General features: G+C 40.1%; 1 protein-coding gene across 2 annotated transcripts in view; it reads left to right on the forward strand.

Annotated features, from left to right (window-relative positions):
• Positions 1-17,064, forward strand: part of MATK (megakaryocyte-associated tyrosine kinase) — a 143,171-nt gene that overhangs the window by 79,181 nt on the left and 46,926 nt on the right. For both annotated transcript variants that reach the window (XM_075337848.1, XM_075337847.1), the window contains exons 7-9: positions 4,057-4,156; positions 10,314-10,398; positions 11,668-11,741. In XM_075337848.1, coding sequence (XP_075193963.1) covers positions 4,057-4,156; positions 10,314-10,398; positions 11,668-11,741 — 259 coding nt within the window. The remainder of the gene's footprint in view (positions 1-4,056; positions 4,157-10,313; positions 10,399-11,667; positions 11,742-17,064) is intronic.

Below are 17,064 nucleotides of genomic sequence, written 5' to 3' on the forward strand. Positions count from 1 at the left end.
TGATCAAAATTAGAGGACAATGTATGATCACTTGCTTTTTTCAGAAACCATGGAATCTACATTGATCAACATTTGAAAGTTTGTTTGTAAGGGGTACACCATGCCACTAGAATGGTGTTTTAAAAAAGGTCCAAAGTTTATAAACATAAAAACTTTATTTTCCCCAAAACGTGATGATCATAATTAGAGCAATGACTGTAGCACAGAGAAAGATTATAACTAAACTTTCTGAAAGTAACAACAATCACCAATCAGTATGAAGTGTACAGGCCTTTGCTTTGAATATCTTCAGCACGTCTGCGGCCACAGGACATCACTAGTCTCTCACACTGATCTGGTGTGATTTTTGTCCACTCTTCTTCCAGTCTCTTCTATAGTTCTTTGACTGTTGAGGGTTTCTTGGCCATAACTTTGTCATCAAGGATTTTCCAGAAGTTTTTTATTGGGTTTAGATCAGGATTCTAGGCTGGCCATTTCATTGTTTTAACGTGTTCCGTTTCAAGGAACTGCTTTACCCATTTTGCTGTGTGACAGGTGCCATTGTCCTGCATGAAAATTGCTGGCTGATTGAGTGATGAATGCAAGTAAGGAACTACGTGTTGTTGAAGAAAGTTCTGATACACACTTGCATTCACTCTGCCATGTAATTGTAAGAGAGGTCCAACTCCTGCGGTAAACATTCCCCAAACCATGACACTTCTTCTACCTCCTTTCACTGACTTCTTAACGCACTTTGGGTTCAGTATTTCCCCTGTTTGTCAATGAACATAATGTTTATCATCATGCCCCCCAAAAAATTAAACTTGCTTTCATCACTAAAATGAACTGTGGACCTCTTCTCCTCTGTCCACACAACATGCTCCTCACCAAAGGTGAGTCTAGACTTTTGGTTCTTTCTGCTAATGAGAGGTTTGGTCACAGCAGAGTGGGCTTCAGTCCAAATGCTCTTAAACATCGTGACACTGTATGACCGTACAGATCCTTACCCTGTTCAGTGATGAACTGGCGAGCAATTCCAGCTGCAGTGTTGAAACGATTACCCATGGAGATTCTCTGCATTATCCTGTTCTCTCTTGCATTTCTTTCGAGGGCTTGGGGGACTTGAAAAAGTTTGCGATGTTGTAAGGAAGCAATATTTTCAAAATCACAGACTTGGAACAACCAAGTTCTCTTCTATGGCTGATAGAGTCACCTCTTTGGCCTTCATCTGGACCTGCTGCTGGAGGGTTTCGGTCACTTTGAACGGCCCACCATTTTTGAAAAGTCAGTCCAAACTGGAAAGTTAGGCTGCCAGTTAAATAGGGTCTGTCAGATAATTAAGAAAATTAGCACCAGCTGCCAGATTAACACCAATAACTTGCAGGTATCTGAAAGTGTTCTCTAATTTTGATCGGTGTCCTTTTATATTTATCTCATTTACACTTTTATTATGTGCTTTTGAAAAAGTTTAATTAATGAACTAATCACATAGGACTACACAATGACCTTAACATTTAGGAAATTGTGTGTTGTTCTCTAATTTTAATCTCCAGTGTATATGTAGCAAAACTGAGGAAAAACTATGGTTGAATATAATATAAGTGATCAGACGATCAGAGGTTAGTCCCCTAAGAGAACTAATAAATACAGGAAAAAGTAAAAAAAATATTAAATAAATGAAAAAAAAAATCAAATCACTTTTTCCCCCATTAAGTATAAAATAATAACAAAACTAAATAAAAATGTGGTATCGCCACATTCAGAAAAGTCAGATCTATTGAAATCTGAAAATAATTAACCCAATTGGTAGACATCATAAATAGAAAAAAAAAAATCAAAAACATTTTTTCGGGGTTTCTACAGTACCCTATAAAATGCTGTAACAAGCAATCAGAATCTAAACCCAAAAAGGTATTAATAAAAAGGTCATCTCACCCTGCAAAACATAAGGCCTCACTCCAGTTTATCGACCAAAAATTAAAAATGTTATGTGTGTCGAAAAATGGCAACACAACCCAAACATTTTTTTTTTCAAAGTACTAATTTTTTTTCCACCACTAAAATAATAAAAAAAAATAGACAAATGTGGTATTGTTGTATTTGTACTGATGAGGGGAATCATGTTGCCAGATCATTTGTACCACTCAATGTGCACCATAACATATTTCTGAAAAACAATGTCAGAATTGAATTTCTTTTTTCTTTTTTTTTTTTTTTACAATTTCACCACACTTGTAACTTTTTCCCATTATGTTTATGTGGTAAAATGATTAGTATCATTCAAAAGTAAAACTGGACCCACAAAAAACAAGCCCTTATACATCTATGTGGATGGAAAAATAAAAAAGTTATGGCTCTTGGAAGAAGAGGAAAAAACAATTATTAAAAACAGAAAGTAGTCATGTCAGGAAGGGGTTAAAAATGCTGTTACTAGCTTTACTTTGCCCTGTCTCGGGACAGCATAAAGAAGTGTTAGAGACCATAATTCAAGCAAAGATTAAGGTATTTTCAGTATTGAGTATTTTTTCTGCAAAAAAAAATCAGAAAGGTGGCAGGAAAACCACTGCGTACAATGTACATGTTATCATGTGCTTTTATGTGCATTTTTTCTTGCGCCATTTTTCAAACATCTGATTGAGTGAAAAATGCTGCAAAAACGCTGGAAGAACCAACATGCTGCATCTTGGCAAAAAACGCAGCAGAGCTAAAAATACGAGCAGGAAAAAAAAACTGTGTGCATGAGATTTCAATTATTGAATGTTCTCAGTGAAAGGAACAAAATTATAATCTTGTGATACCTTTTAATGGCTAACTAAAATAAAATAAAGTGATGTTACAAAGCAAGCTTTCGAGACATCTCAGGTCCCTTCATCAGGCATGGTATGACAAAATATCTGAAGAAACCTTGAGACTAACCTTTAGTTAGCCATTAAAAGGTATCAGAAGATCATAATTTTGTTCCTTTCACTGAGAACATTCAATAATTTTTCAACTGGCTAACACGGTACCAAAACCTTTTCACTTGTAACATGAGATTTCAGAAACGTCATTGATTATGCTGGTACTATAAAATGCAGCATATTTATGCACTAAATACGGTGCATAAATATGCTGCATACCCTTACCTGCTGTCATAAATTCATTTTTGTACTCATGGAATCCTCTCTTCCATCAATTGAATGGGAGATAAATAGTGTTGAGCGAGTAGTTAACTATTCGTACTTGCTATGCTGTTAGCGAGTACTGTCCGCTACTCACATATTCGTTACAATTAGCAGGCGCAATGTAAGTCAATGGGAAATTTTCGCTAAGTAGCGAGTAACCCAAAAGCCGTACTACTTGCAACTCACATGAAAAGTATGGCTTTCGGGTTACTCACTACATAGCGAGTATTTCCCATTGACTTACATTGCGCCCGGTACTCATAACGAATATGCGAGTAGCGGACAGTACTCGCTAACAGCATAGCGAGTACAAACAGTTAACTATTCGCTCAACATTAGAGATGAACAGCAGTGTTCAGCAAGGACCAGGTAAGCTATGTACAGAGCTACTGTGTTCCACCAATTCGATCGCTTACTTCTGTCCACTAATGGAAATGTTTTCAGCTGATCAGTAAGGGTGCCAAGTTTAACACATGAAATAATAAAGAACTGAAATTATATAATAGTCGTGACATTTTGTTCCCTGAAAGAAAATTTCTGGAAATATGGTCGAGGGGAGAACTGTTTATTTATATGCTCTTGAAACAAAACGATAGTTTTATAAATATTTAGGATACATAAGTATTTTTTATTGGAAAAGTTTTACAATATGTTCCAGTTTATAAGTTATGTGATGTACATTTTGGTGAATTTGTTGGGCCAAGCTTGGCCTCTACCTATGAGCTCCACTCACTTTTCATAAGATGTCGGAGTCAACAAAAAATTTTTACTCAACAATGAAATAAATATTTTATTTCAACCTTTCAGTTTTCCAACAGATATGTAACACAAATGGTTTGAAAACAGTCCCCTGACGCATTCGCATACTAGCTTCTTATATGACTGTTTTATTTTTCCTTTTTCTCCTATATAGATGTATTAAAAGGAACGTACATGGGTCAACCTGTGGCCATCAAAAACATTAAGTGTGATGTAACTGCAAATAACTTTTTGGCAGAAGCCACCACAATGACGTGAGTCTACCAAGTGTAAGAACAAAGTGTTAAAGAGATTAGTCTGAGAATATTTAATTATGTTGTAATGATATCTAAATACTATCCTTACTTTTTGAACAATCCCTTTTAGGGATTGTTTAGGCTTTCTTTAGACTTTCTGTTTGGACCTAGGCTGTAGAATGCTGACAGTTTGTAATTTAATGTCTTGTCAGCATTCTGCATGAGGGCCTAGATACCAAACATCCATAGGTAAGCAGCCTCACTCCTGATTCTTGAGGAGCTGGTCATACCCCAACAAGTGTTTTCCTGTATGGAGTCTAGTTGTAATATGAAAACTGACGTTACGCCCAGTTTCAAGCAGGCCCACCTCCCTCCAAGCCTGCTTCAACTGCACAAGTGCTGGAAGTGATTGCAGCACCTGTGCGGTTATCCTTTCTCTTGCTGCTGTTGCAATGTGTGTTAGGCTATGTGCCCTGCCACGTTGCGTTCTGTCCCTGCAGAAATTTCTGCAGCGTTTTGAACAGCACACATGCGCTTCAAATCGCTGCAGAAACAGTCCGTAATGAAAGCCGATTTCATGCGCTCTGGATGCAGCCCTCACCATAGACAGAGCGGGGGCTTCATCCAAAGCACATGAAAGAAGTGACATGTTGCTTTTTAGCACTATAAGAAAAAAGGTTTGAGGGCACTAAGGCAATGTGGAGGGGATCATCCAAATGCACATCTGAAATTAGCAATGATGAACAAGAAAAAAGGGTGGTGTGCTAATATGGAAATCACCAAAACAATAATGGCAATAAATATTCAAAAGGTTATTATAGGAAAAACACCAACATAGTTTAAAAACATCTAAAAACATGAAGTACAATAAATGTCAGAGGTTTGCTATAATGCAGCATAAAACCTCTAAAAAGTATCCACCTCAGAAATTATGGACCATGTACTGCAATCACAAATAAACACCAATAATACATAATAATACAGCATGCAAAAAACCCAAAATATAAGTGTCAGTTCATAAGACAAATGGCTAATACATCAATATACAAAAATCAAATATAAGTGTCAATCCAGCCAAAAATAGGATAGGGCATAGACAAGCCTGTAAGATGGAGTAAAACAGGTTTAGATATAAGTTTGTATATAAAACACCATGATCTTTACCAGAATCACAATGGTGAAAGAAGGCATGCAAGATAATTCTTATCAAAGCAGCACGTGGAGTGGTGAAATTGCAGTCATGGAAGAGGTGGAGACCTAGAGCAGAACCCCCCGACGTGTATCGCCATGTCAAGATGGCTTCCTCAGGGAAAAATGGGGTATTCTTTATTAAACATCTACCGGAAGAATACAAATCTTAAAAATTTAGTGGCGCCAAGTAACCCTAATCTTAATGGTTTGTCTAAAAATACCACCATCTCCATTAATAATGGAAACTTCAGGTGCAACACCCCTAGGTGTATGTGCTGCAAAGTCATTGGGAATAATATTACCTGTTTCACTTCCACAAATTCCCTCTTTCTCATCCAATTCCATCTGGATTGTCAGAACACCTATGTAATCTACTTGCTTGAGTGCACGTGCGGCCTGCAATATGTGGGCCGCACAGTGCAAACAATGCATGCTAGGTTGAACAAACATAGGTCTAATATTAAAAATGGTTTTCAACAGCATAGTCTGTCCCGACATTTTTATAATGTACATCAAAAAGACCCTAAATATTTGAGATTATTAATCATCGATCATATAGATAATTCGGGGTCCGACCGTTTCGAAAGACTCATTAAACGTGAGAGTTATTGGATTTTTAAATTAGGGACTCTACATCCTGAGGGTTTGAACCTGACTATTGAAAACGTAGCCAAAGATTGATCTGGGGTTCTCTGTTTAACTGAATCCATATCTTGGATTTTTAATAGGGGAGCAACAGCACCTATTGTGCTGGAAAATGCACTTAACTGTTGTCCAACAATGGATGGCTGCCTACAATCCATAAATAGGTAGCACCTTCTAAATAATGACCCCCCCTTTTTAATTCTTAGCTATAAGCAGTATAATAATAGGTACAGAATCCACACATGGTTTTTATTATTATTTAATTTTTATCTCCCCATGTTTGATTTTAGGAAGGTAGTGATAGGTTATATTAACAATCTCATTGTTTTAACTTAACTCTATTAATATTTTTGTGTTTTTAATTCATTCTTATAACTGTGATTTAAATGTAAAAATGTTTTATTCATGAGTTTTTATATCAATTATTGTCCATGTAGGGTACCAATGTGATCAATCATGGGTTAATCTTTTAATCAATTTGATGGTAGCCAATGAAATCACACTGACCTCTTTAAATAATATTCCTCACACTTCGCTTTATATCCACCTGATGAAGATATTGTGATATCGAAACGCGTTGTGGCTGTAAACATTTAATAAATCTACAGAACTAATATATCACCGTGGCCTCCTTAGCGCTTTCAAGACCGTGTTCTTTTGTACTATCTGTGATTAAAAATGAACAGACTTATTTTCCATGAATTTTTTCTAAGCTTCATACAACCCCTGGCAAAGATTATGGACTCACCTGGATCTGAGGATGTTCATTCAGTTGTTTCCTTTTGTTTAAAAAAGCAGATCACAGACATGGCACAAAACTAAAGTCATTTCAAATGCCAACTTTCTGGCTTTAAGAAACACTAAAAAAATATCATGAAAACATAATGTGCTAGCCAGTATCTGTTGCTTTTCAAGACCAAACAGGGGAAAAAATCATGGAATCACTCAATTATGTCGAAAAAATTATGGAATCACACTGTAAATTTTCTGTCTTAACATCTGCCCTGGCTAGGAATCCGTAAGCGGTGGCTACTCCTGACCGCATACCACAGGTGGCGTCATAATAAACGTTCCCAAATACCCCGCTTCCCCCACCATTTACTGTATGCCTCAGGGCAACGGAACCAGGCAAGGCCACCCCGTGACAACGCCTGACCCGACCCGCTATGGCCCGGTGACGAGTAGGTTAACCACCTGCCCCGTGGGGCGCTACAGTGGCAATGAGGAAAAATTGTAGAATATCCCTCTTAGCAGAAGAGAGGGAACCAGGTAATATATAGAGAAGTGTAATTTGTGGTAAGGGGGGTATGCGAAAGGCTGTCACTTGAAAGTACACTTTGAAGTTTGCAGCCCAGAACGGTTGTAGGAGGTGACTTGACCACCAGATATGAGTCATCATGCTAGTCTCAATCCCAAATCTCCAACAAGTATCTAACATAAATAGGAAAATTTTGTTCCGTAGGCTTCGATACCAGCAAGTAAGAAATTTAATTTTTTCTCCGGTGCACTGCAAGATATTGACATTTTGTGGGACAGAGTATATATCTTGAGGCAATCAGATTCCAATACAGTTATTTATTTATTAGCTTAAAGCAGGCTATACACCCTTTAATACCACATGAAAGGCTCTGAAGGGTGCAATATTATAATGTATAGGGGGAGGGACATTATATACTATAGCTGCAGGATCTCTATCTTTTCTATCTATTCTAGCTATATACTTAAAGAAATGGTTCACCCATATTCATTATTGACCACAACGGTATTATGTTGCGAAACAAGGATTCTCTCAAATACCTTGTGTTGCCAATAGTGCCTGTGAGCATCACCGGACTCCCGGGCTCTGTGACATCGAGGATCTGGGGATGTCACGTCAATTTCCTGCTCACCTGACATCACCGTGGCCGACCCTTGTTTCCGTGAGTGACTAGTCTGTGGGCAGTGTTTCCCCGCTCATCACAGCCCAGCGTCACAGCGCAGCACCTCCCTGCTCTCTCCTCATTCATTGCAGAGCACACAAGCGGGAGTGACGCTGGGCTGTGATGAGCCATAAAACGCACTCACAGCCCAATGACTCATGGAGACTGAGACGCCGCGGTGATGTCAGGTGAACAGGAAGTTGACGTGACATCACCGGATCCCCGAGGTCACGTAGCCTGGGGGTTAGGTGATGGGGAAATGCGGTCCGCAATAGCGCCACTCATAGGCACTATTAGCAACACAAGGTATTTGAGAGAAATCTTGTTTCTCAACATAATATCGTTGTGGCCAATAATAAATATGGGTGAACCACTCCTTTAAGACTGTGTGCACATGCTGCGTTTTTGCCGAGTTTCTTATGCATTTTTGGTTGCTGATTTGTCACAAAACCTGAAGGAAATCCTGATGCTAGTAAAGTCAATGAGAATCCTGAATTGTCATGTGAACACGTTGCTTATTCTGGGTTCGTGGTGAAGTTCGGATACAAAACCAAACTTTTAACTACAGTTCAGCGGAAAATCCATGGGTCCACTTCACCCTAGCCAGTACTCTAAAATTATATGCAAATGTTGTAGATGTAAGTAAAAAAAAGGGGTATATGGATAGCTAAAGAATGTTAAAATAGTGAAAACTTTGTACTTAGGAGATCTTATATTTTAGAACAATTGATACCTACATACAGTATGTCATATAAATTAAAATGAATATTAATTATACATATACCTAAATTAATCTAGATATAAAAAGTATCACTAGCTAATGAATCCTTCCAATGTAAGTAAATAAATTGTCATGCTAATATATAATTTGTACACCATAAAATCCCAATCCATGGGATGACATGATACACCCCATCAGGAAAAAACAGTAAATATAAAACAATATGTTGATGGATCACACACTAAAATGTATGAAAAAAGCAAAAAAAAAGTGAAAAAAGTGATTACTATGAAAATTAACAATAAAATGCGCACTTAAATGTGTCATTCGTGCTATGTGTACATGTCATATAAAAGTATGTATAAAGTGCCATGCATCTTGAAGATATAATAAAGTGCAAAGAATTGAAGAGGTTATAATTGCCACAGAAAAATTAATAAAATAAAGTGCAATAATGCCAAGTGACAAAAATAAGCTAAGTAGACAACAGCAATCAGAGTTCAAATATATAGAAAGGTCCATCATGTTATCCATGGGGTGTTTTTTTTTTATCACCCTGTTAACTATATGGAAAAACTGAACTGTTAGTATGATTCCCCAGGTCAGTACTAGTTCATACACACCAAACATGTATATTTTTACTTTTATCTAAGCTGTGAAAAAAATACAGAATTTTGTCCAAAAAAATAATAGCGTCCTTGTCATTTTTCAAGACCCGTAGCATTCTTATTTGTTGGGACCTGGGGCTCAGTGATGACTTATATTTTGTGACTTGAGCTTTTGTCTAGATGTGATGTTTTGATTACCTGTTATAGCATTTTAAAGAAATGACCAGAAAACATAAGTTGGCACTTGGAATTTTTTTCTCGTCACGCCGTGTACCAATCAGATTCATTGATTTTATATTTTGATAGATCAAGCATTTCTGAATGCGGCAATACCACATATGTATATATTTCTTATTATTCTGTTTTATTTTCAATGGGGCGAAAGGGGGGTGATTTGAACTTTTTTATTATATATATATATTTTTAAAACTTTTTTTTACATTTTTTTTTATTTTACTAGTCCCACTAGGGGACTCTATCACTGCGCAGTCCGATCGCCTGTTGATTTCTGCTGATCAGAGCAGCATCGCTCTGATCAGCAGAAATCCTCATCTCCTGTATATGTTGGCGCACTGTTGGCTGTCACAGGAAGTGAGTCATGGCAGTATCAGGGGTCATCATCTAACCCCATGCTATCATGACAACACAATGGCACCTTGTCAGTGTTTGACAGTGTGATCTAAGGCAGAGTTCCCCAACTCCAGTCCTCAAGGCCCACCAACACTGCACATTTTCGGGATTTCCTTAGTATTGCACAGGTGACAGTCTAATCATTTGCACTGGTGATGATTCCAACATCTGTGCAATGCTAAGGAAATCCTGAAAACACGCACCGTTGGTGGGCCTTGAGGACTGGAGTTGGGGAACCCTGATCTAAGGGATTAACAGACACGGGTGGATTGCCGATCGGATCAGCAGACATGTGCGGGGAATACCGTGCTAACCAAAGGGAAGTGGCCAAGGACGAACCAGTACATCCTTGGTCATAAAGTGGATAACTAAGTACCATATGTTATTTACATGTACTATCACTATTTACTTATTATACTGTATATGCTCATTTTGTGTTTTTCTCTTGGGTTTTGTCTCAGACAACTGAAACATAAGAATCTGGTGAACCTCCTTGGAGTTGTCCTCCACAATGGACTTTATCTTGTTATGGAACTTATGAGCAAGGTGAATTTGCTGAAACCACTGCCTAAAGTTGATATATAGCAAAGAATCTTCCACTAAATTTTGACACTTGTCATTAAAACCTGTGTGCTGTCAGTTGTGGTAGGAGATACAGTGGAACCTTGGATTAAGAGTAACTTTGTTTGAGAGCGTTTTGCAATACAAGCAAAGCTTTTTAAAAATTTGTGACTTGGTTTAAGAGCAATGATTTGCAATAAGAGCAAATACTCACCGTGCACACTTCTGGTTCCATCCTTTCACAGCGCTCTGACCTGCACTGGAGGTAACTTTCTGTACATATGGAAAGTATACAATTGTACAGTACAAGAGAAAAAGATTTTTGTCCGGCTCACCTGCTCAATGTAGACCGTTAAACTCTGGACCGTGCACGGAGGAGAAGTCTGCAAGCCTTGAACAATAAATCCAGAAAAATTCCAGCAATCCAGTCCAAAAGAGTTTTATTAAAAATATACAAAATTTTTTATTTTCAATTCATATTAAAAAAAAGTGCATTACAGGGTCAACCCTGTAATGGACTTTTTTTTTTAATATGAATTGAAAATAAAAAATGTTGTATATTTTTAAGAAAACTCTTTTGGACTGGATTGCTGGAATGTTTCTGGATTAATTGTACAGTATATACTGTATAGCATAGTTCTGCCCTTATTTTTGGGAGAATAGATGTGGGGTGTTTTTTGTGTATTGTACCAGAATAAAGGGTGTCATATTTATTCATCATTTTTTCTCTGTAGAGTACCTCCCCGCACACCAATAATTCTATTGTAAGTTAGCGTGCAGTTTAATTTGCTTTATGTTTTTTACTGTACAGTATTTTGTATTAGTGTACTATAATAATTTTACATAAATACAGTACATTATATTGTATTACTGTAATAAGTGTATAAATACAGTATTTTTGGGTTCTTTTACGAATTGTCTGCGTTTCAATTATTTCCTATGGGAAAATTTGCTTTGATATAAGAGTAACTTGGTTTTAAGAGCACACTCCTAGAACCAATGATGCTCGTAATCCAAGGTTCCACTGTATTTCTCTTAATGAATTTTATAAACCCTGCAGGATCATGACATTTGTGGACCTATTAATAATAATATGAATAATAATAATAATAATTTTATTAATTTACATAGCGCTATTAATTCCACAATTGTAACTTATATTGCTTTTAATTTGTGCTGCTTTATAATATCCACTATAAATAGACTATAATAGAAGTGTTTGTTTTATATCTTAACCTTATGCCTTTATTGTAGGGAAATCTTGTAAATTATTTACGGTCGCGAGGACGTAATAACGTGCCCCTTCAGCAACTTCTCCATTTCTCCTTGTGAGTAATTTGCAGTTCAATAGATAACAGCTAGATAATGAACTGTATATTTATATGGTAAGAATGTGTTTCGAGACAATATAAGGCATTGTTTGTGTTAGAAGAGTATGCCAACAAAGGCAGATCAGTGTGTTCCGGTTCTCATTCACATTAATTGCTTACGTAATGCACGACAAGACTAGTACTCAGGATTGAGAGACCATTGTCTAACCTCTCTTCACTTCAGTGAAGCAATTCCAATCCTGAACTAAGAATCCACCTGCTCTAACTCTAATAACTCTTAACACTAGAAGCCCCAGAAATGTCGAGCTCTCCCCTGATGTCCCGAAAGAGGGTCAAATGACCCTTAGTCTAAACTGAATAGAACTAACTAGAAACTAAATGGCTAAACTCAATGGAAAACAACAACCTCCTGTGGTGCGACAGTAATGACCTTAATTACAGAACAAAAGACGGTGATTATAGGATGTTAGCTAACATCAGGTCATTCGACCCATCTCTGGGTTCCAAAGGTAGAAATGTTAAATGACCCCTCTCTGGGACTTCTAGTGTTAAAGGAAATCTTTCAGCAAGTTTTTGCTATGCAATCTGAGGGCAGTATGATGTAGAGGCTGAGGCTATTGTTTCAATAAAATTAGTGCGTTATCAGTAGGAAGTTATTATTATTTATTATTATTATTTATTTATAGAGCACCATTAATTCCATGGTGCTGTACATGAGAAGGGGTTACATACAGAATACATACACAAGTTACAGTAGACAGACTAGTACAGAGGGAAGAGGGCCCTACCCTTGTGGGCTTACATTCTATAGGATTTTGGGGAGGAGACAGTCGGCGGGGTGTAGATTGGGCGGCAGCTCTGCACGGTGGTCGGGCAGCAGCTCCTCACGGTGGTCGGGCAGCAGCTCCTCACGGTGGTCGGGCGGCAGCTCCGCACGACGGTCGGGCGGCAGCTCCGCACGGTGGTCGGGCGGCAGCTCCGCACAGTGGTCTGGCGGCACCTCCGCACGGTGGTCGGGCGGCAGCTCCGCACGGTGGTCGGGCGGCAGCTCCGCATGGTGGTCGGGCGGCAGCTCCGCACGGTGGTGAAGCAGTGAGGTCATTGTAGATTATAGGCATTTCTGAACAGATGGGTTTTCAGGTTCCGTTTGAAGCTTGCAAGGGTAGCAGATAGTCTGACGTGTTGAGGCAGCGAGTTCCAGAAGACTGGGGATGCTTGGGAGAAGTCTTGGAGTCGGTTGCGTAAGGAGCGAATGAGAGAGGAGGAGAGAAGGAGATTTTGGGAGGACCGGAGGTGACGTGTTGGAGTATAGTGGGTAGATTAGTTCAGAGATATACGGAGGAGACAGATTATGCACAGCTTTGTAGGTCAGTGTTAGTAGTTTGAATTGGATACGGTGGAAGATTGGGAGCCAGTGGAGCGACTTGCAGAGAGGAGAAGTGGGGTGGTATTGAGGAGAGAAGAGGATCAGTCGGGCAGCAGAATTAAGGATGGACTGGAGAGGGGCGAGTGTGTTGGCAGGGAGGCCACAGAGGAGGATGTTACAGTAATCGAGGCGGGAGATTATGAGGGCATGCACTAGCATTTTTGTAGATTGCGAGTTGAGGAAAGGACGAATTCTGGAAATATTTTTGAGTTGAAGACGGCAGGAGGTGGTAAGGGATTGGATATGTGGTATGAAGGACAAGGCAGAGTCAAAGGTTACTCCGAGACAGCGAACTTTGGGTACTGGCGAGAGCCTGGTGTTATTTATTGTAATAGATAGATCAGGTGGAGGGTGTAGGTGAGATGGAGGAAAGATAATTAGTTCAGTTTTGGCCACATTGAGCTTTAGGAAGCGAGAGGAGAAAAAGGAGATAAAGCAGATAGATACTTCGGGATTCTGGACAGCAGAGATGTGACATATGGGCCAGAGAGGTAGATCTGAGTATCATCGGCATATAGGTGGTACTGGAAGCCATGGGACTTTATGAGTTGTTCCAGGCCAAATGTGAGGATAGAAAAAAGTAACGGTCCCAGGACAGAGCCTTGAGGGACGCCAACAGAGAGATGACAGGATGAAGAGGTTGTGTGGGAATGGGAGACACTAAAAGTGCGGTTGGAAAGGTATGAAGAGATCCAAGAGAGGGTGAGATCTCTGACACCAAGGGAAGAGAGGATCTGTAATAGGAAGGACTGGTCAACAGTATCGAAGGCTGAGGACAAGTCTAGAAGTAGGAGTATGGAGAAGTGCTTGTTAGCTTTGGCAGTAAGTAAGTCATTTGTGATTTTAGTCAGGACAGTAGAATGATGAGGACGGAAGCCGGACTGTAGGTTGTCAAAGAGAGAGTTAGATGAGAGGTGGGAGGAAAGTTCAGCATGGACGTGCTGTTCCAGGAGTTTTGAGGTGAACGGGAGTAGTGATATGGGGCGGTAGCTGTTAGTAGAGGTTGGGTCGAGGGAAAGTTTCTTTAGGATAGGTATGACTGTTGCATGTTTAAAGGCAGAGGGGAAGGTACCAGTTGTTAAAGATAGGTTGAAAAGATGGGTTAAGGCTGGAATAAGGATCGTGGCGACGTTGGGGAGGAGGTGGGATGGGATGGGGTCAAGTGCACAGGTGGTGAGGTGCGCTTTTGAGAGAAGACGTGCAAGCTCTTCTTCAGTGATGGTGGGGAGGAAGTTTATGGGGGAGGGGCAGTGGTCTGTTATGTGAAGGGGTTGTGGTGACTGAGCAGAGAAGACTTGCCCTATTTGGTTGATTTTTTCTTTGAAATAAGTGGGAAAGTCATCTACAGAAATGAGGGAGGTTGGAGGGGGCAGTGGTGGGCGAAGGAGGGAGTTGAAAGTATTGAATAACTGTTTGGGGTTGTGTGTTAAAGAGGATATGAGGTTTCTGAAGTAATCCTGTTTAGCGGAGGTGAGGGCTGAACGAAATGTGTGACTTGCATTTTTGAATGTGGTGGAGTCTTCCTGGTAGTGTGTTTTTCTTCCAGCGCCTCTCTGCAGCCCTAGACACTTGCTGTAGTTTTTTAGTGAGGCTGTTGTGCCAGGGCTGTCTATTGATTCGTCTCACTCTGCCATGCACAAGGGGAGCGACTGAATCAATAGCTGATGTGAGAGTGGTGTTGTAGAAAGTGGTGGCACTGTTTGTGTCGTGGAGTGACGATATGGAGGACAGCGGAAGGATAGAGTCAGAGAGGGTGTGCATGTTGAGGTGTGCAAGGTTTCTGCGGGGATGTGCTAGGCGCTGGACAGGGGGGGGCAGGTGAGGAGGACAGGGCTGAAAAGATCAGCAGATGGTGGTCAGATAGGGGGAGGGGGGACGTTGTGAGGTCAGAAAGGGAACAGAGGCGGGTGAAGATAAGGTCTAGTGTGTGTCCATCTTTATGGGTGGCAGAGGTGGACCACTGAGTTAGACCAAAAGACAAAGCGAGGGACAGGAGTTTGGAGGCTGCCGACTGGCAGTTGTCAGTGGGGATGTTGAAGTCACCCATGATGATGGTGGGAATATCAGCAGAGAGAAAGTGTAGAAGCCAGGCAGAGAAGTGGTCGAAGAATGCAGTGGTAGCGCCCGGGGGTCTGTATATGATGGCCACTTGGAGGTTAGAGGGGAAATAGATTCGGACAGAGTGCACCTCAAAGGAAGGCAGGACAAGAGAGGGTAGAGGTGGGATTGGGTTAAAGCTGCAGTTGTTAGAAAGAAGGAGACCCACTCCTCCACCCTGTCTATTGCCAGGGCGAGGCGTGTGGGTGAAGTGAAGGCCACCGTAGCATAGTGCAGCAGGGGAGGCAGTGTTGGAGGGTGTCAGCCATGTTTCGGTGAGGCCCAGAAAGGATAGATTGCTGGAGGTAAAGAGATCGTGAATGATGTGCAGTTTATTACAGACAGAATGGACATTCCAGAGTGCTCCAGAGAGAGGGAGCGTTGGAGTAGGTGAGAGGGGAATGGGTTTTATATTGGAGAGATTGCGGTAGTTACTAGTATGTGGGGAGTGATAAGTGGGTGATAAAGAGGGGTGTACCATCTGTGGGGGGCCAGGGTTGGGGGATATAGAAAAGAGTATGGCTAAGCTTCACCGCTTTTTTAGGTGCTCTGGAGAAAATTGTAACTATAACACGAAGCAAACTCCGGCACTCAAAATAAATTTATGTTGTGAATATTATTTTTATTCAAGATATAGAGTGATAGCAAAAACAAAACAAAAACGTTTCGGCTATTTGCCTTCTTCAATTGTTGTGGCTCTACATGACAAGAGAACAAAAATATTAATACCAAATAACAAAACATATATATCATAGTAACTCAGGTACTATACAACATGTCTTCAGAAAATAATAAAGGCATCATATCATATACAAAAAAAAAATGTCTATTACCTATGGCAATGAAAAGTATACACTGGACTCAACACTTTTTTCTTTGTATATAATTGTGGCAATATTATATCTGTGTAGAGAAACATTCCATTAATGATCTACAAAAATAGATTAAGCATTTGCTTATCAAAAAGAAAAGGTATAAAAAATGGGAGATTTCCTTATAGAAAGACTATATAGGAAATTTATAGACAGATCTGATGTCATTGATGTGAAACATAAATAATTCCACCTTCTATATAGGTAGGAATACCTACCTCTAATATTGTGACATTTGTCAGGAAATATATTCTAATTAGTGATGAGCGAGTACTAAAAATCTCGGGTGCTCGAAGCTCGGGCCGAGCCTCCCAAGATACTCGTGTACTCGGCCCGAGCAACGAGCCCAATGTTATCCTATGGGAGACCCGAGTATTTTTGTGAAATGACCCCCGGCAGCATGTAGAAACCCTAAAAATGTCACAAAAGTCTCAGAAGAGTGCTCAAATGACATGGCATCAGCATGGGGAAGACCCCTTGAAGCATTTATCACTCAAAAGTCACAGCTGTGAACAATTTTGTCCGCGTTTTACGCCATTTTTACGGACTCACCAGAAAACCTTCCAAAATGACACCAAAATGAATTTTCATGGCGGAAATGTTAAGGGCACATACCCAAGACACGCCCCCCACACTGAGTGACAGGTGTCACACTGCACCCAATCACAGCAGCCGGTGGGCATGTCTATACTGTGCAGTAAAATAAATAAATAAATAATTTAAAAAAACGGCGTGCGGTCCCCCCCAATTTTAATACCAGCCAGATAAAGCCATACGGCTGAAGGCTGGTATTCTCAGGATGGGGAGCTCCACGTTATGGGGAGCCCCCCACCCTAACAATATCAGTCAGCAGCCGCCCAGAATTGCCGCATACATTATATGCGACAGTTCTGGGGCTGTACCCGGCTCTTCCCGATTTACCCTA

Source organism: Anomaloglossus baeobatrachus, chromosome 1 (assembly GCF_048569485.1).
Source record: "Anomaloglossus baeobatrachus isolate aAnoBae1 chromosome 1, aAnoBae1.hap1, whole genome shotgun sequence".
Lineage (NCBI taxonomy): Eukaryota > Metazoa > Chordata > Amphibia > Anura > Aromobatidae > Anomaloglossus > Anomaloglossus baeobatrachus.